Source organism: Notolabrus celidotus, chromosome 4 (assembly GCF_009762535.1).
Source record: "Notolabrus celidotus isolate fNotCel1 chromosome 4, fNotCel1.pri, whole genome shotgun sequence".
NCBI lineage: Eukaryota > Metazoa > Chordata > Actinopteri > Labriformes > Labridae > Notolabrus > Notolabrus celidotus.
Genome location: NC_048275.1, coordinates 394,202 through 418,050, shown reverse-complemented (window position 1 = coordinate 418,050; position 23,849 = coordinate 394,202). Strand labels below are relative to the sequence as shown.

General features: G+C 42.2%; 1 protein-coding gene across 1 annotated transcript in view; it reads left to right on the top strand.

Moving 5' to 3' along the window:
* mertka (c-mer proto-oncogene tyrosine kinase a) overlaps positions 1–20,231 on the top strand; it is a 31,640-nt gene extending 11,409 nt beyond the window's left edge. Inside the window, exons 8-19 of the mRNA XM_034682411.1 lie at positions 1,417–1,562; positions 8,814–8,949; positions 10,977–11,127; positions 12,057–12,139; positions 14,496–14,591; positions 14,677–14,757; positions 14,849–14,941; positions 15,039–15,157; positions 15,253–15,362; positions 17,743–17,902; positions 18,462–18,598; positions 19,487–20,231. Coding sequence (XP_034538302.1) covers positions 1,417–1,562; positions 8,814–8,949; positions 10,977–11,127; positions 12,057–12,139; positions 14,496–14,591; positions 14,677–14,757; positions 14,849–14,941; positions 15,039–15,157; positions 15,253–15,362; positions 17,743–17,902; positions 18,462–18,598; positions 19,487–19,928 — 1,754 coding nt within the window. The 3' untranslated portion in view covers positions 19,929–20,231. The remainder of the gene's footprint in view (positions 1–1,416; positions 1,563–8,813; positions 8,950–10,976; positions 11,128–12,056; positions 12,140–14,495; positions 14,592–14,676; positions 14,758–14,848; positions 14,942–15,038; positions 15,158–15,252; positions 15,363–17,742; positions 17,903–18,461; positions 18,599–19,486) is intronic.
* The last annotated feature ends 3,618 nt before the right edge of the window (positions 20,232–23,849 follow it).

The window sequence follows — 23,849 nt, the reverse complement described above, 5'->3', positions numbered from 1 at the left end:
CTCTCTCTCTCTCTCTCCTCTCTCCCCTCCCTCTCCTCTCTCTCCTCTCTCTCCTCTCTCTCCCTCCTCTCCTCCTCCTCTCTCTCTCTCTCTCTCCTCTCTCTCTTCTCCTCCTCTTCTCTCTTCTCTCTCTCTCTCTTCCTCTCTCCTCTCTCTCCTCTCCTCCTCTCTCCCTCTCTCTCCCCTCTCTCTCTCTCTCTCCTCTCTCTCCTCTCTCTACTCTCTCCTCTCTCTCCTCCTCTCCTCTCTCTCTCCCTCTCTCTCCTCTCTCCTCTCTATCCTTCCTCTCTCCTCTCTCTCCCTCCTCCATCCTCTCTCTCCTCTCTCTCCTCTCTCTCCTCTCTCTCCTCTCTCCTCCTCTCTCCTCTCTCTCCCTCTCTCCTCTCTCTCCTCTCTCTCCTCTCTCCTCTCTCCTCTCTCCTCTCTCCTCCTCTCTCTCCTCTCCTTCTCTCTCCTCCTCTCTCTCCTCTCTCTCCTCTCTCTCCTCCTCCTCTCTCCTCCTCTCTCCTCTTCTCTCCTCTCTCCTCTCTCTCTTCTCTCTCCTCTCTCTCTCTCTCTCCTCTCTCTCTCTCTCTCTCTCTCCTCTCTCTCCTCCTCTCCCCTCTCTCCTCTCTCTCCTCTCTCTCCTCTCTCTCCCCTCTCTCCCCTCTCTCCTCTCTCTCCTCTCTCTCCTCTCTCTCCTCTCTCTCCTCTCTCTCCTCTCTCTCCTCCTTGTGTTTGAATCCTTTATTCTTTAAAAGTTCACAGTTTTGAGTTTAAAGACAGGAGATGAAATAGATATGAAAAGAGAGAGTCAAAGGTTGAAGACAGATTTTTAACATTGTTTCTAAAGAGCAGGTGATCTGAACTCTGCCAGCACACACACATGTTCTTGGTTGTTGAAACACAGAAGCTGTATTTCTCTTTTTAAAGGGAACTCCTCATCTCACTCCTGAAGATAACTGTTAGCTTACACACTAATGTAGAAACATCTAATGATCACTCTGCAGTCCTAACTGTGCTCCCTGTGAGCCTCCAGCAGCAGCAGCATGTAATGACTGGAATTCACTGGAGTTTCACAACAACCTGCTCCGCTCCCGGCAAAGTCCCCCTCAGAAAACCTCTTATCCTGTAAATCTGTGTTCCTGAAGGGTCACAGAGGAAGTAGGAGGTCTGAGGAAACACAGACTTCTTACTGGGTGGAGCTGCATTCAGTTTCCTTCCTACAAACACTGCAGGGGATATTATAGTTCAAGATTTGATCTGCTGTGACAGGAAGTGACCACATACCAGAATGAAATCAAAGAAGTCCATGACGGAGGCGTTCTTACTTTCTCTTTTCATATCTTAGATTTTACAAGAAGTGTATTTGAAGAAGTTTACTGTTCTTCATGATGTTTCAACTCCTCCATTTCCTCTTTCTTCTCTCACTTCCAGTGCCATCAGTGTATCCCAAAAACGTCACCGTGCATCTCAACGAGTCATGGTTGGTGATCAGTTGGAAAGCGCCCCCAGATGATAAGATAAACGGCATCCTGCAAGGCTATGATGTCATCGTCAGACACGGCGCTCAAGTGAACAAGGTGAGCGTGATGGCGTGATGACGTGATGGCGTGATGGCGTAAAGACATGACGGCGTTTTGAAGCTGTTCTCCTGTTTGTGTTGAGAAGGTTTAGTGTGTTTATTTATAGAGCAGCAGAAAAGAGAGGGATTCAAAAACACTTTAGTAACTCTCATGAACACGTTTCCTCTGAACACTTCAATCAATCTTTATTTATACAGCGCCAAATCACAACAAACCTTATCTCAACATGCCTTTACAAACAGAGCAGGTCTAGACCACTATATGTCAAATTATGAACAGAGACCCAACACCAAGACCGGATCAGACTCAGTCTGACCCCACCTTAATCCACCATGAGCATTACACCTCACAGTATTTAGCTAGTTACAGTGGAGAGGATATTTTAATGTTATTTTATTATATCTTATTATATTATATTATTTTATATATTATTTTTGTTCAGGTATTTATCTGAATTAATTTAATTTAATTTATTTTATATTTTCTGATATTTTTCTGATTTTTAATTTATTGATTTGATCAAAATGATTTAATTTTTAAATATTTTAAATCACTTTCTTTTCCACTTTTACCTTGTTCTGTTGTTTTCTGTCTCTATAAATAAAAAGGAGTTGAGAATGTGGAAGTGCAAAACACTGCAGTTCCTCTAATGTCCACTTGAGGCTGGATCCTAAATCCAAAGAACCTCCATAAGCCCTCATGTGATGAGATGAACATGTTTACAGTCTGAGGTCTAAAGGCCCAGAGTGGTTTATATATTTATATATGAGGGACACGGGGAGGTTGACCGACAGGTGGATGTCTTGTTGTTTGCCTGGTTGCTGAACGCCGCCTCGACTCACTATAACCTGAGTCAGCATGTCCAGCATGTTGCCGGCGGTCTCTGTGTTTAAATATGTGAATGATTCCAGTCCTGGTCTCTCTCAGGTGTGACGTGATGTTCAGTCAGCTCTGCACAGAAACAGCCTGTCGAAGCAGCTTTCAGAGGAACACTCTAACTTTAGTGCTGAGAGAGCGATTCAGGGTTTGGACTTTCCTCTTTTACTGCAGTAAAGATGTTGAACCATGGCTTCTGCTTTTACCTTACACACTCAATATGAGACCTTTACCACCTCAGTGGATACAAAGTGAACCTTGCTCACACTTCTCCTCTACTGTAAGCTGTATGATGGTTTTAGGTTATTCTCCTCCTCTGGAGTCGTCATGTTTTCAGAGGAAGAGTTCTTGTTATTTTAAAGATTTGTTGAAACAATGAGTGTGACGAACAGGAGGAGAATGTGCTCTGCATACTGGGAATACGTGACCCTCCCTTTGTCCTGCATACTGAAGCAGAGGTCAGCTTCCTTTATCTAAAAACAACCGTTTCCATTTCTCTCAGCCGGGCGAGGAAAGTCTTTTTATGCCTTCGTTTTTTAACATTCTCTTTCTAAGAAGCATCTCTTTTATGTTAACAGCTTCTTTGAGTGAATCTAAAGCCTGATGCTTTATTCCATGATGACCGCTGCACTTCTGTGACTGCGTTATTACAATAGTGTGTTTCCGTCCTTCCTGTCTGTCGTAGTGAGGGGAAGCTGATGGTGTGAAAACTGGTTCCAGTGTTTTCCTTTCTTCAGCATGTGTCCGTGAGTCACGGCAGCCTGAGAGGAATATGAATACAACGGGATGTGTACCATCGGACAGAATACCCCCCCCCCCCCCCCCCCCGTCCAGTCAGCCGCTGACGTCAGGACACACAAAGGCTTTCTGACGGCAGCTCTGACTGGAAGTGTGCAGATACAGGTGACCTGATTACTCATCAGACTCACCTGCTTCTGCAGAACGTCACGACAGTCCAGTTCATCATTTAAAGAAAGCAGAGGATGAGGAGAAGAGTCTCCAGTCAGGCTGACAAATCATGACAAAGACCTGAACTAATGATGAACTGTTATTTATCAAGCCTTCTGTGACTCACAGACAAACTGCTTCACTCTTTCTCTGGAGGGATATTACTAACTTCCACATTTTCATTCTGCCCTGTTCTCAAATCACAACAAACATTATCTCAACGCCTCACAAACAGAGCAGGTCTAGACCGGACTCTATGTCCTATTATTAACAAAGACCCAACATCAAGACCGGATCAGATCCAGTCCCCTCTTCCAGACAGGACTCAGTCTGGTCTCATCTTAATCCACCATGAGCAGAGCACTTTGCAGCATTTAGCAAGTTACAGTGGCAAGGACAAACTTCCTTTAACAGGCAGAAACCTCCAGCAGGACCAGACTCATGTTAGACACACATCTGCTGAGACCGTGTTGGAGAGAGGGATAGAGGGAGATGAAGAGAGAGAGAGAGAGAGAGAGGGAGATGATAAACTTCCAGGCAGAAACCTCCAGCAGGACTCATGTCAGACACACATGTCTGCCTCTCAGCTGTTTCCCTCGCCCTCTCTTCCGTCTGTTTTTCTCCATCCTTATCAGACTAACTGAAGTGGTAACAGAGGAGTTTTTATCTGTCCTCATCAGACTAACTGAAGTGGTAACAGAGGAGTTTTTCTCTGTCCTTATCAGACTAACTGAAGTGGTAACAGAGGAGTTTTTCTCTGTCCTTATCAGACTAACTGAAGTGGTAACAGAGGAGTTTTTCTCTGTCCTTATCAGACTAACTGAAGTGGTAACAGAGGAGTTTTTCCCTGTCCTTATCAGACTAACTGAAGTGGTAACAGAGGAGTTTTTCCCTGTCCTTATCAGACTAACTGAAGTGGTAACAGAGGAGTTTTCCTCCTGTAGGATCATTTGTCACAGCGTGTGAGGCGTGTGTGGAGGAGGATTGTTTTTAATGATGCAGTGTTTCTAAATGATTGACATGATGGTGGTTCTGTGGTTGTTCACTGTGTACAAACTGAAAACAGCAGCAGGAGCAGATTCACATTAAACAGGGAAGGTTTCAGCTTGATGGATTCATCAGGAGGTTAGATGTGACTGTGAAGGTTCTCAGTCGTCCAGGTCAAAGGTCATTCAGAGCTTGATTTGAAAAGGCAAGTTCTTTCTGCCAAGTCCAGTTTCATCTTTGGATCATGCTTTGGATTTGAATGTGAGCAAGTCTCTTCTGTGTCACAGAAGGTCATTTAACTGCATGACTTATGCTGGTAGCAACAGCAACTTCATTGATAAAGCACATTTCATTAAGCATTAGTTCAATGTGCTTTACATGGAGAATTCAAAACATCAAAACATTTTTCCAAATAGAAAAACAACAGATACACCCAACACACATCAGACACAGCAATCAGACACACAGCAAGTGTTGCTGCACAGTCATCCAGTCACATCAGTCATTCATTCATTCATACACTTCAGTAATATCAATATGTTTTCAGTCTTTTTTTAAAAGTGGAGACAGTAATGAAGGACCTGAGGTCAGCAGGCAGTTTGTTCCAGAGAGAAGGACCACAGTAACTAAAGACCCCTTCACTGGACTTTGATTTGATCCTGGGTACATTTGAAAGACCTCCACCTGCTGACCTGAAGATCCGGGTCGGGTTAGACACTGTGAGCAAGTCAGAGATGTACCGGGGAGCTGAACCAGTGAGAGCTTTATGGACTAATGGTAGGATTTTGAAAGTGATTCTGTATTGAACAGGGAGCCAGTGAAGTGTTTTGAGAACCGGGTTAATATGATCATATGTTCTTGTGTGTGTCAGGATTCTAGCTGCTGTGTTCTGGATGAGTTGGAGCCGTCCTATGGAGTGTTTGGATAGACCTGGGTACAGAGAGTTACAATAATCTAACTGGGTTGATCTGAATGAGTGGACTCATTTCTCTGCATCAGTTTAGGATTTGAATGATCAGAGTCTGGAGATGTTTTTTAAATGGTAAATTGATGTTGGTACATGTATCTCTGCTTTTATGGATACCTGCTGTAGTTTAAAATCCAGCCTGAACCGTTTGATTGGTCTCTGCCTCCCGCTCTTATCTGGAGCATCACTCAGGCTCAGGGTCTTCAGGGTCTTCAGGGTCTTCAGGGTCTTCAGGGTCTTCAGGGTCTTCAGGGTCTTCAGGGTCTTCAGGGTCTTCAGCCTCCAGCTTTGTGTTAGCATGTTACCTTTGCAGGTGATGGACAGATTTGATGTTGAGTTTGCAGCAGTGGGAAGTTGTTTCTGTCCGGGTCACAGTGTTCATGTTACTGTGACATCCTGACAGCAGGTCAAAGTGTGTTCATGTTAATGATACATGGAGGCGTTGTTGAGCGTTTGTTTTTATTCTTTGTGGATCTTAAATACAGCCTGGACTAAATGTCATGCATCAAAGTGTTTCTCATTGAACCCTCCATCAGATATAAAGTGTTGCTGTCACTCAGTCTCAGCTTCCTGATCCTTCTCGGTCTTGAAGTGTTTCCCTCAGTGTGTCGAGGATTTGTGGTCGTCTGTATTTGAAACCACGTGCTGCCTTCTGTTCGGCGCCCCAGACGTGAGAGTCCGTGAATCATGGGTTCCTCTGTCAGCACTTTGGGAAAGCAGAGGAACCCAGATGCTCCGTTGTGCTGTACTGTGGCGTTGTGAAATAGCGTGCTGCGTCCGTCACATGTTCCCTCTGTTTGGAGCACATGAGCTTATCCAGGAAATCAGCCTCCTTCCTTTTTGGAGTTTCATTATGTACAATCATCTCATGTTTACAGTTCCTTAATAACTTCCAACAGGGTTTAATAAAGTTTGAGAAAACAGCTGTGAGGGACTTTCTAATTGCTCTTCTTGTTTAGTGATGAAGTGGAACTGAGGAAAGAAACTCAATAAAGGACTGAACCCCTGTGGAGCTGGGTTTGAGATGATGAATGAACAAGATGTTCTTTCCATGCTGTCCTTACTCAGTGTTCAAAGTCTTATCTCCTCTCATGAATCTGCTCCTCTTTAAGATGACTAAGACCTGTAGCTGAGATTAACACAGGAAATTAACTGAACATGAAAATATCCCAGGAAGGTGATGTTTAAGTGGATCAAACTCTCAGCAACAAACTCAAAGAAGTGAAGAGAACTTTAACCACACATACCTGACATTTCTCAACAATCTCAGAACACTAAGGCTCTGATATCTTCAGAATCTAGCTGTTCACACATGAACCTTACAGCCAGACATAACCACTCAGATCGGTCTAGGTGTTGAGGGTCTGCAGGGAGGAAGAAGAGTCTTCTGTTATAGCTCCTGTTTGTGTGTTAATATCACTAAAACATGCATAATGACATTTCTGCAACCCAAACAGAAGAGAGAACGATAGGCTGATACCTGAGGTGAGCAGGGACGAGTAGAAACCAGAGAAACTCCTCTCAGGGTGCTTTCAGTGAAGTGTCCTGACTTTAGCTGCTGTGTTCACCTTGACTTCACACTGAATGTTTTACTTTGGCTCTGACTGGACAGTGTTCACACATGCAGTTCACCTGTGGACGTGAGGACACTTAAGAGGGCAGAGCATGTGAGAGAGCTCAGGAACATCAGCAGTGTTTGGAGGCGTGGTGGACAAGAAGTAAGAAGAAGTCAACATCTGTAAAAAGCATATAGTACATGCCTTTGTGTCATCTCTCTTGGATCACTGTAATTCTCTCTTCACATGTCTTAGCAATGCTTCCTTGAACCGCCTACAGCTGGTCCAACATGCTGCTGCTAAACTGCTGACCAAATCATCCAGGAGGTCTCATGTCCCTCTGATCCTTGTATCTTTGCACTGGCTTCCAGTTAAATCCAGGATCCAGTTTAAAGTTCTTGTTGTTGTGTACAGAGCGCTCAATGGTCAGGCTCCAGTCTACATCAGGGACTCCAGATATAACTCCAGCAGGACTCTGAGGTCCTCTGATCAGGGTTTACTGGTTGTGCCTCGTTCCAGGTTAAAAACTAAAGGGGGCTCTGCTTTCCAGGTTGTTGGTCCTAAACTCTGGAACAGTCTCCCTCTGGAACTGAGAACTGTGGACTCTGTGGACAGGTTTAAAAAGAAGACCTCTCTGTTTAGACTTTGTTTAATCTGTCTGTTTATATGTTTTTGTATTTACTTTAACTTCTGACTGGTCCTGTTCATGTCCAGCTCTCAGAAAGCTTTTGGGATCATGAGTTTGTGAGGATGTTCAAGACCTGGATCTTTCAGGGATGGGTCAGGATTTTAGAGCAGACATTGATAAAGGAAATCCCAACTGTTCAGGTGTAGTTATATTTTGTATCTTGTATGCCTTTATTAAGAGGGGATAGGACAGAGGACAGAGGACAGAGGACAGAGGAGAGGACAGAGGAGAGGACAGAGGAGATAGGACAGAGGAGAGGACAGAGGACAGAGGACAGAGGAGAGGACAGAGGACAGAGGAGAGGACAGAGGAGATAGGACAGAGGACAGAGGAGAGGACAGAGGAGATAGGACAGAGGAGAGGACAGAGGACAGAGGTCAGAGGAGAGGACAGAGGAGAGGACAGAGGGGGGACAGAGGAGAGGACAGAGGAGATAGGACAGAGGACAGAGGACAGAGGAGAGGACAGAGGAGAGGACAGAGGGGGGACAGAGGAGAGGACAGAGGAGAGGACAGAGGACAGAGGAGAGGACAGAGGACAGAGGAGAGGACAGAGGAGAGGACAGAGGAGATAGGACAGAGGACAGCAGGAGACCAGGAGAGAGAGAGTGGGGAGTGACAGTTTGGACTGTAACCTGATGGGCTGCCTGCCTGAAGGATATAACTTCTGTTCATGAAGCTGGAGGCAAAACCGTCACTTCTCCTTCAATCTTAAGAATCTATATTTCTCCATCATTAACTGGAGTCTGGTTGTAATAAGGTACAACTTGCTAACCACCATTAAATAACCACAGAAGAAGAAAGCATCAGTACCAGGGTAACATGACAGAGGCTCTGTGTGATTCAGTGCAGAGACCTCTGCAGCCGTTGAAGACTTGTTTGAGGAACTCCTTGAGAAAATAAATACATGTTGAGGTGAAGTGCAAACACAGCCGGGTAAAAATAGCATAAGGGACTCTGGAACGACTTCACCTTCTCCCAGTGGACTCAGAGAAGGAAGAGAAGTGACAAAGGTTCAGAACTCCAGAAACACTTAAAGAGGTCTTTATCAGAGTTCTGACCCTTTAACAGAAAGATAGAACAACATCAGTCCACATGAGCGGGTTCCTCTCCCAGGATGAACTCTCTCTCTCTCCAAAGATAATCATTAACCTTCATAGTATGTTTTAAAGGAAGTCTTATCATGACTCTGACACAGTTGAATGATATCTGTTGTGTGTGTTTCAGATCCACAGTAACTCCACCACGCTGTATGAAGCTGTGCAGGAATTCAACGTGACCTACAGTGTGGAGGTGGCTGCCTGCACGCAGGCCGGGAGCGGCATGGTCAGCCCACGAGTCTGGCTCTTTGTGCCAGAGGACAGTAAGCTGCTCTATTGACTTATCTCATCATCTGGGACCTTCATCACCAACCAACACACTTATAGAGGAACATCACTGTACTGAGGATAGAGTTAGAGGAACATCACTGTACTGTGGATAGATTATAGAGGAACATCACTGTGCTGAGGATAGATTATAGAGGAACATCACTGTACTGAGGATAGATTATAGAGGAACATCACTGTACTGAGGATAGATTATAGAGGAACATCACTGTACTGAGGATAGATTATAGAGGAACATCACTGTACTGAGGATAGATTAGAAGAACATCACTGTACTGTGGATAGATTAGAGGAACATCACTGTACTGTGGATAGATTATAGAGGAACATCACTGTACTGAGGATAGATTATAGAGGAACATCACTGTACTGAGGATAGATTATAGAGGAACATCACTGTACTAAGGATAGATTAGAAGAACATCACTGTACTGAGGATAGATTATAGAGGAACATCACTGTACTGTGGATAGATTATAGAGGAACATCACTGTACTGAGGATAGATTATAGAGGAACATCACTGTACTGAGGATAGATTATAGAGGAACATCACTGTACTAAGGATAGATTAGAAGAACATCACTGTACTGAGGATAGATTATAGAGGAACATCACTGTACTAAGGATAGATTAGAAGAACATCACTGTACTGAGGATAGATTATAGAGGAACATCACTGTACTGAGGATAGATTATAGAGGAACATCACTGTACTAAGGATAGATTATAGAGGAACATCACTGTACTGAGGATAGATTAGAAGAACATCACTGTACTGAGGATAGATTAGAAGAACATCACTGTACTGAGGATAGATTAGAGGAACATCACTGTACTGTGGATAGAATAGAAGAACATCACTGTACTGTGGATAGATTAGAAGAACATCACTGTACTGAGGATAGATTAAAAGAACATCACTGTACTGTGGATAGATTAGAAGAACATCACTGTACTGTGGATACATTAGAAGAACATCACTGTACTGTGAATAGATTAGAGGAACATCACTGTACTAAGGATAGATTAGAAGAACATCACTGTACTGTGAATAGATTAGAAGAACATCACTGTACTGAGGATAGATTAAAAGAACATCACTGTACTGTGGATAGATTAGAAGAACATCACTGTACTGTGGATACATTAGAAGAACATCACTGTACTGTGAATAGATTAGAGGAACATCACTGTACTAAGGATAGATTAGAAGAACATCACTGTACTGTGGATAGATTAGAAGAACATCACTGTACTGAGGATAGATTAAAAGAACATCACTGTACTGTGGATAGATTAGAAGAACATCACTGTACTGTGGATACATTAGAAGAACATCACTGTACTGTGGATACATTAGAAGAACATCACTGTACTGTGGATAGATTAGAAGAACATCACTGTACTGTGGATAGATTAGAAGAACATCACTGTACTGTGGATAGATTAGAAGAACATCACTGTACTAAGGATAGATTAAAAGAACATCTGATTATCCTAATATGGTCACAAGAAGCCCCGACCACCAGCCTCAGTGTTTCATATATGGAGCGATGAAATCCTCACTCTATCCCATTTTATCACCATGCTAGTTTTGGCAGACACTGAGTCTGGTCCTGCTCGAGGTCTCTGCCTCTGCTGCTTAACGGTGGATCAATCTTTGGTCTCTGTATATTTAATATTACAAAGAGAACGATCTCTTCTATTGAACTTCACTACAGTGTCATAGAAACTTAAACATGTTGATTATAGTGATCATTATCAAGGCATGTCTCCACTTCAAAATCTAATTTAAGAGACATTTACAGAAGTTCAGCTTGCAGGAGTTTACTGACAGACATCAGGATACATTTCATACATGGTTATTAAAAACAGCTTGGACGTGCTGCATAATCTTAATTTGGGGTAAAAAACAAACATTATTATACTCAGCTGAATGATATCTAATTCTTATTTTGTTGAATTATAATCTCAGTAAATATTTCTTCCCCCTGTCTCAGAATCGTTGGTGACCCCGTCCTCCACCCCCGACACCGGGGTCCCAGACTCTGTGTATGTGGTTCTGGGTGTGGTCTGTGGCTTCTGTTTGCTGCTGCTGATCCTCTGGGGGGCAATCTGTATACACAACAGGACCTCTGACTCTTGGTTTGGGTATGCTGACTCTCTTATCTTCCCCCCTCTCTGCAAACACTGTGCTGATTTAATTACTCTGCGTGCTTCACGTTGGGTCCTGTTATCTTCTGCAGATGACTTTAATCTGTCTCTGATCCATCGGCTGCATGAAGCTTCTGGGCTTCAGTCTCTTCTAACAGATCAGTTTCTGGTGTTTCAAACTGCTCACCACACGTTGCTTTAGTTTTAGTCTTTACTTCCAAGTAAAAAGAAGAGGTAGAACCATGATGTTATGAAAAAACAAACACATTTTTGTCCCAATTTTCAGCATTAAATATACATGTTTGTGCAATATGGTGCAGTTAAAGATCTTGCACTGTCCAAACAGCATTTATTGACTCATTAAGTTTTGTGATATTTATGTGTCCTTTTGTTTTCCCACTATCATGTCGGCCTATCAGATGATTGAATCCATTAAAGTAGTTTCTTTCTCCTACAGCTGTTTATCAGTGGAAATGAACCTGTCACCTCTTTATTTTTAAGATTGTGTTCTTCCTGCACGTCTCTCTGTGTATTAATGAGGTGTAGTTATTTTTGTACATGCAGGGTTAATGTGTAATCGTCCCGTACCGTAGAACGACCTGAAACCTTAAAAACTTCCTGACTCTGTTAATAAAGTGCCTCAGCTTCCTCTTAATCACTGCTGTCTGCACCTGAGAGCAGTTCATAACTGTACAGCTGGAGAAAAGCACAACAAGCAGCTGTGACTCAGAGCTGCCGATCAGGGCAGGGAGAGGAATGTGTCACAGGCTGCAGCTCTGATAGGAAAACAGACTCAGAGCGCTTCCTATGACCGCCCCTCCAGCTCGGTCCCAGCCTCTCTGTGTGTGTTGTGATCAGAGGTGGAATGACATTAGCTCACTGCTCAGCAGACCCCGTGTGTTCTGTGTCTCTGTCTCCCCCTGCAGGCGGATGTTTGGAGGTGGAGAGAAGCTGCAGCCCATTGTTCAATATCAGAGATCCTACAACCGATCAGTCATTGGAGTCACACGTATGTTCTTAAATATCTATATGTCATTGATCTGTATATCATTTATACAGATACTGCAGGCCCTGTTTTAAACACTGTCTGAGGAAGACACACACACTGATTGGAGAATACCACAACACACTTTGTATTTATTTAAAACAGTGTGTGTTTATGCACAGATGTGTGTATGTATTTATGCACAGATGTGTGTATGTATTTATGCACAGATGTGTGTATGTGTTTATGCACAGATGTGTGTGTATGTGTTTATGCACAGATGTGTGTGTATGTGTTTATGCACAGATGTGTGTATGTATTTATGCACAGATGTGTATATGTATTTATGCACAGATGTGTGTATATATTTATGCACAGATGTGTGTATGTATTTATGCACAGATGTGTGTATGTATTTATGCACAGATGTGTGTATGTATTTATGCACAGATGTGTGTATGTATTTATGCACAGATGTGTGTATGTATTTATGCACAGATGTGTGTATGTATTTATGCACAGATGTGTTTATGTATTTATGCACAGATGTGTGTATGTATTTATGCACAGATGTGTGTATGTATTTATGCACAGATGTGTGTATGTATTTATGCACAGATGTGTGTGTATGTATTTATGCACAGATGTGTGTATGTATTTATGCACAGATGTGTGTATGTATTTATGCACAGATGTGTGTATGTATTTATGCACAGATGTGTGTATGTGTTTATGCACAGATGTGTGTATGTATTTATGCACAGATGTGTATATGTATTTATGCATAGATGTGTGTATGTATTTATGCACAGATGTGTGTATGTGTTTATGCACAGATGTGTGTATGTGTTTATGCACAGATGTGTGTATGTGTTTATGCACAGATGTGTGTATGTATTTATGCACAGATGTGTATATGTATTTATGCACAGATGTGTGTATATATTTATGCACAGATGTGTGTATGTATTTATGCACAGATGTGTGTATGTATTTATGCACAGATGTGTGTATGTATTTATGCACAGATGTGTGTATGTATTTATGCACAGATGTGTGTATGTATTTATGCACAGATGTGTTTATGTATTTATGCACAGATGTGTGTATGTATTTATGCACAGATGTGTGTATGTATTTATGCACAGATGTGTGTATGTATTTATGCACAGATGTGTGTATGTATTTATGCACAGATGTGTGTATGTATTTATGCACAGATGTGTGTATGTATTTATGCACAGATGTGTGTATGTATTTATGCACAGATGTGTGTATGTGTTTATGCACAGATGTGTGTATGTATTTATGCACAGATGTGTATATGTATTTATGCATAGATGTGTGTATGTATTTATGCACAGATGTGTGTATGTGTTTATGCACAGATGTGTGTATGTGTTTATGCACAGATGTGTGTATGTGTTTATGCACAGATGTGTGTATGTGTTTATGCACAGATGTGTGTATGTGTTTATGCACAGATGTGTGTGTATGTGTTTATGCACAGATGTGTGTATGTATTTATGCACAGATGTGTGTATGTTTTTATGCACAGATGTGTGTATGTATTTATGCACAGATGTGTGTATGTGTTTATGCACAGATGTGTGTATGTGTTTATGCACAGATGTGTGTATGTTTTTATGCACAGATGTGTGTATGTATTTATGCACAGATGTGTGTATGTATTTATGCACAGATGTGTGTATGTTAAGACTTAAAAGTAGCAGAGATATTTTATTTTACTCAGTAACATTTTCATGTCCGTCTTCTTCTCTAGAGTTTTTATTTTTCAGTCGACTTTTGACTTTTCCCTCCAACATTTAATATCCAACACAACATCCTTCCTCTCTACACCTTACATTTTCAAAACAGGCTTCTTTAAGCTTTAATGCATTTGACATTTTTATTTAGCATCATTGTGAGTCTCCTCCTCATTATAAAGCTGCTTTTATACATGTGTTAGGGCTTCTTCATGCACTTATTCAGAGGATAGGACACTGGGTAGGGAGAGTGGGGAATGACATGGGGCCAAGGGTTGCACGGTTCGATTCGAGCCAAGGCTACTTCCTGCAAAACTATATGGTTTGTACATACAGTGAGGCATGCAACTCAATCATTGAGACAAAGCAGCGCCTCCAACAAGCTGCTTTTAACTTAAACAGAGAGGACACAAACACAGAGAAGATGATCCCTAAGCTGATCTGTCCGGCTGGTTTGCAAAGTGAATGTGCTTTATAAATGTGCATTTAAGTTTATACTGAGTCTGAATGATTTAAGTTCATCAATGCACATGTGAGCTGTGTGGAGGGATTGAAGTTGTCCTGCTGAACACACACTTCTAACACGAGGACTTGTCCTGATGTCTTCTCTGCAGTGGGGAACCTCGGCATCAGTGAGGAGCTGCAGGCCAAACTCCAGGACGTGATGGTTTTGAGGACTTTGCTCTCCATCGGGAAGATTCTTGGAGAGGGTTGGTACTGTTTAATTTCAGGAAATACATAAATCCCAAAGAGTTCATGGTCTGAAGTTTCTGTGATCTGGTTCTTTGTAATCAGGTGAGTTTGGCTCCGTGGTGGAGGGACACTTGAGACAGATGGACGGGACATCAGAGAAAGTTGCAGTGAAGACGATGAAATGTGAGTTTTTATTGTTAAAGATCTTTAATGATTATTTACAGATCATAAAACACAAACAAACAGAAGGTCATGTTTCTCTCTCTTCAAACAGTGGACAGCTTCTCTCAGAAGGAGATCGAAGAGTTCCTGAACGAGGCGGCCTGCATGAAAGACTTCAACCATCCTAATGTCATCAGACTCCTCGGTGAGAGCAAGAAGAAGTGGAACAGATGGCATCACTACTCTACTTCTACATGCACGTCTTTACATCATATGTGTGTGTGTTGATTTGTTCTCTTCAGGTGTGTGTTTGGAAGTCGGCCCTGGAAACTTCCCCAAGCCGATGGTCATCCTCCCGTTCATGAAGTATGGAGATCTGCACAGCTTCCTGCTGCGCTCACGCCTGGGAGAGAGTCCTGTGGTGAGCTTTCATAAACAAAGACTCACATTACATCATGTGATGTCAACATTAGGATCAGCATTAAGTCTTATTTGTTGTTGTGTGTCTCTGCACAGTTCTTGCCCACTCAGACGCTCCTGAAGTTCATGGTGGACATCGCTCTGGGGATGGAGTATCTCAGCAGTCGTAACTTCCTGCATCGAGATCTGGCGGCTCGTAACTGCATGTAGGATTCACAATCACACTGTTTCTAGAATATCCTCTGGAGCAGGCAGAAACATTCAGAAACACAACACAACATCAAATACATATAAAAAGATCTCAGCAGGAATCAGAAGAGGAACACTAAACATGATAAACAGAAAGGAAAGGAAGAAGAAACAAGGCTTCAGTAATTTAATGATGGTAGAATCAGTAACATGAGACAGTCGAAGGTATTCATGTTTGAAATAATCTCATGTCTTTTTTTTTATAGATATGTTTATTGATTTTTCTTTTCCTTTCAAAAACAAACAAACAAACATCACAGAGACGACTCCCTTACAACAAACAAACATGACAAACAAAATATAAAACAAAACTAAACCCGGGTAAGACATCATCCTACAAACATGTACTTATATAGTCCTACACAAACCCCCTTACAAGAACAGAAGAAACGTTCACTCCAATATAAGACATAAAGGTTTCCAAGTATTATGAATATATCTTCTTTAGAATGCAACACACACCTTAGGTAGTCAAGAGAGACATATTCAAGGATTAATTTATGCCACTGTGTTTTATTAGGGACTTGGTCTGTTATCCAGTTCAAGAGTATGCACTTCTTTGCACAAAATGTTAAAATATTATAAAGATTTTTTTTATATTTGTTAGTAATATTTCGATTTCATGTTCCAAGGATAGCTTACATAATGGGTCATTTTCTAGATTGGTGGCTAAGATATTATTAACTTCTTGACCTATGAGGTGCCAGAATCTCAGGCAGTGAGTTAGAGTAGCTGCTTCTGTTTTATCAATCAATCAATCTTTATTTGTATCGCGCCAAATCACAACAAACGTTATCTCAAGACGCTTTTACAAACATAGGAGGTCTAGACCACTCTATGTCAAATTATGAACAGAGACCCAACACCAAGACAGGGTCAGACTCAGTCTGAACCCACCTTAATCCATCATGAGCATTGCACATCGCAGTATTTAGCTAGTTACAGTGGTGAGGAAAAACTTCCTTTAACAGGCAGAAACCTCCAGCAGGACCAGACTCATGTTAGACAGCCATCATGCCTCGACTGAGTTGGGTCTGGAAAGACAGATAGAGGGGAGTAAGAGAGAGAGGTGATAGTGATGAGACGAGTCGTAGAAGCTGTTGCCGCTGGAATCCAGCGCGTCCGTATCAGGAGGACGTCTACGGCAGCTCAGAGGAACCTACGAGACAATGGAGCTCAGGGACTCCAGAAAGGTCTATGGTTAGTAACTTTAATGGGACAGAAAGAGTTAAAGTAAGTGATGAAGGGGTTGGGGGGAAGAAGGTGAGCTAGGATCCCAGTGTGCCAGTTTTACACTTCAGGCAGAGGGGGGAACAAGCAGCATTGAATTTATGATGAAGTGAAGGGGACACATGAGCCCTGTGTAGAGTCTTAAACTGGATAGATTTAACTCTATTACACACACTCAAAGTTCTCGCGCTTTGCCAGACATCATCCCATTGGTTGTCTGTAATATCCAACAAAATTACAGACAAATAATCTCATGTCAGTGGAGGATAACTTTTAATATTTGATATGTTTCAAAAGCTTCAATTTAAAATATTTAACCCTTAATAACAGTATTACTTTGTCTTAATGCTGTTACAGACGTCCTTTAAAAGGTGCACACGCCAGCAGCTTGTTTGCACTAGTTTAATTTCTGATTCCAAATATTTTTCTGCATCTACTGAAGATTAAAATATAATCACACCCTGGACACAAACTCTTCAAACTCCTCCCCTCCGGCAGGCGCTACAGATCACTGAGCGCCAAAACAACCCGCCATAAGAACAGCTTCTTCCCCCAGGCTGTCACTCTGATGAACACTAAACCAGAACAGTGTCAGACCTGTTGGATCAATACTCTCTGTAAATATACAATGCAACAATTCTCCAAGCAGAATTCAATATTTCTATTTATTGTATTATTTAACTTCTATTTTATAATGTAAAAACTCCCTCTGCTACTCACCACTGCACTATCATATTATTTCAGCCTGTACATATCAGTCATGCCTGTATGTTGTTCTTTTGTGTTTATAGCTGATGTTATTATTATTATATATATTTTTTATTTGTAGGTCTTATTCTTATGTCTTGTACAAAGAGAGCACAGTTTACTAAAGTCAAATTCCTTGTGTGTTCAAGCAGACCTGGCCAATAAAGCTGATTCTGATTCTGATAATGCATAACCATCACCATGCTGTTAATCTCCCATAAGAATAATGAGGTTTCCCCCTGCACACATCGTCTAATCAGAGCAGCATCAGAGACTCTTTAATAATCCTGGAGTAGATCAGTTAGCTTCTGCATGAGTTCAGTCTAAAACCCTGTCCTGTGTTGGTCTTGTGTCTCTCAGGCTGCGTGACGACATGACGGTGTGTGTCGCAGACTTCGGGTTATCTAAGAAGATCTACAGCGGGGATTATTACAGGCAGGGCCGGATCGCCAAGATGCCCGTGAAGTGGATCGCCGTAGAGAGTCTGGCAGACCGGGTTTTTACTGTAAAGAGTGACGTGGTAAGAACCTCCATGTGTCACCGCTGCAGACCGTCTAATACAAGAACTGAGTCCTGGTTCAGCCTGACTCATGAGGACTTTAAAACATGTCTGTCTGAGATCGGAGCAGTCAGCTGAGTGAACACTGATGTATTTACTGAGCGTTCCTCCTCAGGGTGTGGTCCACATGTGGTGACAGTCTGTGTGGTTTTTATCAGGCTGTTGACTTCTTTTGCAAACGTTCTATCCTCCTGCAAGTTTAGTACAAAAAGAGTGAAATGTGGATTTAAAGACAGTTTCCTGAAGACTCAGGTGAAACATGAGAGCAGAGGACAGAGGAGTAGAAGTGCTGTTAGATGTGTAGTAATCACATTCAGGTGCTCTTTGGATTCTTCAGGTTTGTTTTATTAACTCATCCATTAAAGGGTTAAATGCATTGATAAGAAATAAACCTTAATGTAATAAAGTTTGAATATTTCTGTACAGAAGAGAAGAGGTTGAGGTCTTTTTCCACACGATGAAAGAACACTCATGAATATAATTAATAATATTAATAACTCTAATGCTCTGTGTCTTGCAGTGGGCGTTTGGCGTCACCATGTGGGAGATTTCCACAAGAGGCATGACCCCGTACCCCGGCATCCAGAACCACGAAATCTACGACTACCTGCTGGAAGGACACAGACTGAAGCAGCCCACAGACTGTCTGGATGAGCTGTGAGTTCACATCTTTAAACATTTGATAGCACTCATTTATATTTTTAAAAAACCTCCTTATTTTACTTTAAAGACGAAATCAGACTTAAAAAATGTTCCCCTTTTTTTTTTTTGACTGGACTTTTTACTCAGAAGATGAAACAGAACATCTTTATTGAAAACAGGAGGATTAAAGCTGATATAGAATGTATGTCTCTCCTCAGTGTTCGCTGCATCCAAAAATAATGTTCTAATAAATAAAAGTGTGGATTACTCACTTTTATATTTACCTGCTTTAACTCAAAACATTTTTACTGATACAACACCTTCAATAGATTCAAGCATGCAGCTCTAAGTGCTTCACAGAAGAACAGAGAGACAGAAAATAATACAATCTGATAAATACCAGAAAAATAAAATAAAAACATAAAAATCAAATCAATAAAATCAAATCAGAAAAGTACCAGAAAATAAAATAAGATAAATAAGATAAAAAAGATCAAATAAAATGATGCTAAATCAATGGTCATGAAAGTAATAATGCAGTTCAGGGCTAAAAGGAAATTACTCAAAGTTAAAAGCCCAAAAAGAAAAAGTTAAATCTTAAGTTTCCTTTTAAAAACAAACCCAGAGAGCTCGTCTGTTTGATGATATATAGAGTTCTACAGTGTAGGGACATTAAAACAGAAAGCTCTCTGGACAGTGCTTGAGAGGGACACATGAGGAACATTTCAAAGGGGAGCATTCAAGGACCTCAGTGATTGAGCTGGAACATAAAGTGACATGAGATCAGTGATGTTGGAGGAGCAAGGCTTCTAAGAGCTTTAAAATCACTTCTAAAAGAAACATGGAGCCAGTGCAGAGTTTATGAAGTGGAGTTATGTGATCTGTTCTCTTTCTTTCTTCCAGGTATGAAATCATGTACAGCTGCTGGAGGGCCGACCCGTTAGACCGACCCGTCTTTACTCAGCTGAGGGAAGTGTTGGAGAAGCTCACAGAGAAGCTTCCAGAGTCTTTCAGCAAAGACGACATCATCTACATCAACACCAGCTTCCCTGAAGAAGACCACGAAGGAGAAACTCTTCCTGCAGAGCATCCTCTGTTCAACTCCTCGCCCTCCTGCAGCCACCAGGCCGCAGAGAACTCAGTGGTTACTGCGGACATTCACGGGAGTCTGGAGGAAGAGGAGGATGATGAAGACCGGTACGTGGTGGTGATCTCCTCCGACCCCTCCTCCAGACCTCCTGCGGTGAACACTCCTCTTTTAACGAGACGAGCTAACGGCGGCGCGGTCACTGACGCAGGAGGGACAGGTGACCACAGCTCGAGCGACACGTCCCGCCTGCTGTGAAGATCTGGACTGTGATGAAAATGAAACGCCTCATTGCACTGGGAGCACCTTGACATTTCCTCATGTGTACTTTGTGTAGCATTGTTGTACCTGCAGTTAATGCGTTCCATGGCCAGCCTGCATGTCAGTGTTAGGAGTGATGTTCATGCTTCATAAGCTTAAGAGAAACTGAACTGTGAAAGTGTTTACTGTACTGGATGTTGTTTTATGATGTAAATATAGAAATGTACAGAAATTTATAAAATGATTTTATTTACTGTCAAACAAATGATTCTTGTATTTCATTAAAACAGCACAAGTTTACCAGAATCAATCCATCCTCTCACTTTGATTACAGCTGTCAGGATTGTTTATTTAAATAAAAAACACCAAGGAAGAAGGTCAAGCTTTAGTTCTGATCAGGCTCAGGACACTGAGTCCTCATCTGGAGCTAATTGACCTCTGACCCCAGTGTGGATAGGAGCATGAAAGATCTGCATTCCTTAATAGTGTTAAAGTAGGCGATGGAGAAAGTAGCAGCTACATAATCCTGGAGAACAGATCTGCTCTGAAAAAGGTGATACACAGGTGACCTTACTTTGAGTGAGTATACAGGAGCTTTTCCAAAACTGTGGCATCAATGAGTCTTATTCCAGAGAGTAAGCACAGAAACAACAAAACAGACATGAAGAATTATTAATGAAGAGATGTTTGTCACTAGAATCTGTAGACTGCAATATAAACTATGAATGCACTGTAACTCTAGACTTACAGTATTTCCTGGTGTGTAGATACAGTAGTGATGTGTCATGATGAAAAGCTGGGACTGTGACAGTCGATGCTTTATAGTGAATCAGAACCAGTTAGTTCCGGTCCCTGCTTAGCTCTCTCAGTGCTCAGCCCCAGCTCTGCTCACAGCAGAACTTTGTTTTGATTGGTCAGCATGGCGGCCATGCGGCCAATCACTTGGCTTCATCTGTTCCTTCTGAGAGGGTTAGGGTTAGGGTTCTTCTCAAAGACCGGGCAAATACTCACTGAGAGGAGAAACCGGATCAGACCATCCAAGCTGAGGACATTAATGATGTTTGATCCAGTTTGGTTCTGTCTGCTTGAGTTAGTTCCTGTTCGGTTCTGGTTCGGTTCTGGTTCTTTTTGCTTGAGTTCGGTTCTGGTTTGGCTCTGGTTCGGTTCTGGTTCGGTTCCTGATCGGTTCTGGTTCGGTTCTGGTTCGGTTCTGGTTCGGTTCCTGATCAGTTCTGGTTTGGTTCTGGTTTTGCTCTGGTTCGCTTCTGGTTCGGTTCGCTTGGGGTCTGGTTCGGGTTCGGCTCTGGTTCGGTCCTGGTTCGGTTCTGGTTCGGTTCTGGTTCGGTTCTGGTTCGGTTCTGGATCGGTTCTGGTTCTGTTCTGGTTCGGTTCTGGTTCGGTCCTGGTTCGGTTCTGGTTCGGTTCTGGTTCGGTTCGGTTCTGGTTCGGTTCTGGTTCGGTCCTGGTTCGGTTCTGCTTCGGTTCTGGATCGGTTCTGGTTCTGTTCTGGTTCGGTTCTGGTTCTTTTTGCTTGGGTTCAGTTCTGGTTCGGTTCTGGTTTGGTCCTGGTTCGGTTCTGTTTCTGTTTGCTTGAGTTTGGTTCTGGTTCAGTTTTGTGGAAAAGTTTATACCCTAAATCCTAATCCCCCAACCCTATCCCTAACCCCAACCCTAACCCTAACCCTAATCCTAACTCTAACCCTAACCCTAATCCTAACCCTAACCCTAACCCTAACCCTAACCCTAACCCTAACCCTAATCCTAACCCTAACCCTAACCCTAACCCTAATCCTAACCCCAACCCTATCCCTAACCCTAACCCTAACCCTAACCCTAACCCTAATCCTAACCCCAACCCTATCCCTAACCCTAACCCTAATCCTAACCCTAACCCTAACCCTAACCCTAATCCTAACCCCAACCCTAACCCTAATCCTAATCCTAACCCTATCCCTAACCCTAACCCTAACCCTAACCCTAATACTAACCCTAACCCTAACCCTAACCCTATCCCTAACCCTAACCCTAACCCTAACCCTAACCCTAATCCTAATCCTAACCCTAACCCTATCCCTAACCCTATCCCCAACCCTAACCCTAATCCTAATCCTAACCCTAACCCTAACCCTAACCCTAACCCTATCCCTAACCCTAACCCTAATCCTAATCCTAACCCTAACCCTAACCCTAACCCTAACCCTAATCATAACCCTAACCCTAACCCTAACCCTAATCCTAATCCTAACCCTAACCCTATCCCTAATCCTAACCCTAACCCTAACCCTATCCCTAACCCTAACCCTAACCCTAATCATAACCCTAACCCTAACCCTAACCCTAATCCTAATCCTAACCCTAACCCTATCCCTAATCCTAACCCTAACCCTAACCCTATCCCTAACCCTAACCCTAATCCTAATCCTAACCCTAACCTATCCCTAATCCTAACCCTAACCCTAATCATAACCCTAACCCTAATCATAACCCTAATCATAATCCTAACCCTAACCTTATTCATAACCCTAACCCTAACCCTAACCCTAATCATAACCCTAACCCTAACCCTAATCCTAATCCTAACCCTATCCCTATCCCTAATCCTAACCCTAACCCTAATCATAACCCTAACCCTAATCATAACCCTAACCCTAACCCTAACCCTAATCATAACCCTAACCCTAACCCTAATCATAACCCTAACCCTAACCCTTACCCTAATCATAACCCTAACCCTAACCCTAATCATAACCCTAATCATAATCCTAACCCTAACCCTAATCCTAATCCTAACCCTAACCCTATCCCTAATCCTAACCCTAACCCTAACCCTATCCCTAACCCTAACCCTAATCCTAATCCTAACCCTAACCCTAATCATAACCCTAACCCTAATCATAACCCTAACCTAACCCTAATCCTAATCATAACCCTAACCCTAATCATAACCCTAACCCTAATCATAACCCTAACCCTAATCATAACCCTAACCCTAACCCTAATCATTACCCTAACCCTAATCATAACCCTAACCTTAATCATAACCCTAACCCTAATCATAACCCTAACCCTAACCCTAATCATAACCCTTTCCCTAACCCTAACCCTAACCCTAACCCTAATCATAACCCTAACCCTAATCATTACCCTAACCCTAATCATTACCCTAACCCTAATCATAACCCTAACCCTAATCATAACCCTAACCCAAACCCTAATCATAACCCTAACCCTAATCATTACCCTAACCCTAACCCTAACCCTAACCCTAATCATAACCCTAACCCTAATCATAACCCTAACCCTAACCCTAATCATAACCCTAACCCTAACCCTAACCCTAACCCTAACCCTAATCCTAATCCTAACCCTAACCCTAACCCTAACCCTAATCATAACCCTAACCCTAACCCTAATCATAACCCTTTCCCTAACCCTAACCCTAACCCTAACCCTAATCATAACCCTAACCCTAATCATTACCCTAACCCTAATCATTACCCTAACCCTAATCATAACCCTAACCCTAATCATAACCCTAACCCAAACCCTAATCATAACCCTAACCCTAATCATTACCCTAACCCTAACCCTAACCCTAACCCTAATCATAACCCTAACCCTAATCATAACCCTAACCCTAACCCTAATCATAACCCTAACCCTAACCCTAACCCTAACCCTAATCATAACCCTAACCCTAACCCTAACCCTAACCCTAATCCTAATCCTAATCATAACCCTAACCCTAATCATAACCCTAACCCTGTACATAATAACAGACCAAATAAAAAAAAAATATATATAAGAGCCCCCCAACCCCAGCCTGACCCTAAAACCCACCCTACAATCAATATGCAAGGTTAAGAACATGATATATACAATAATAATATTAATATTAATATTAATATTAATATTAAT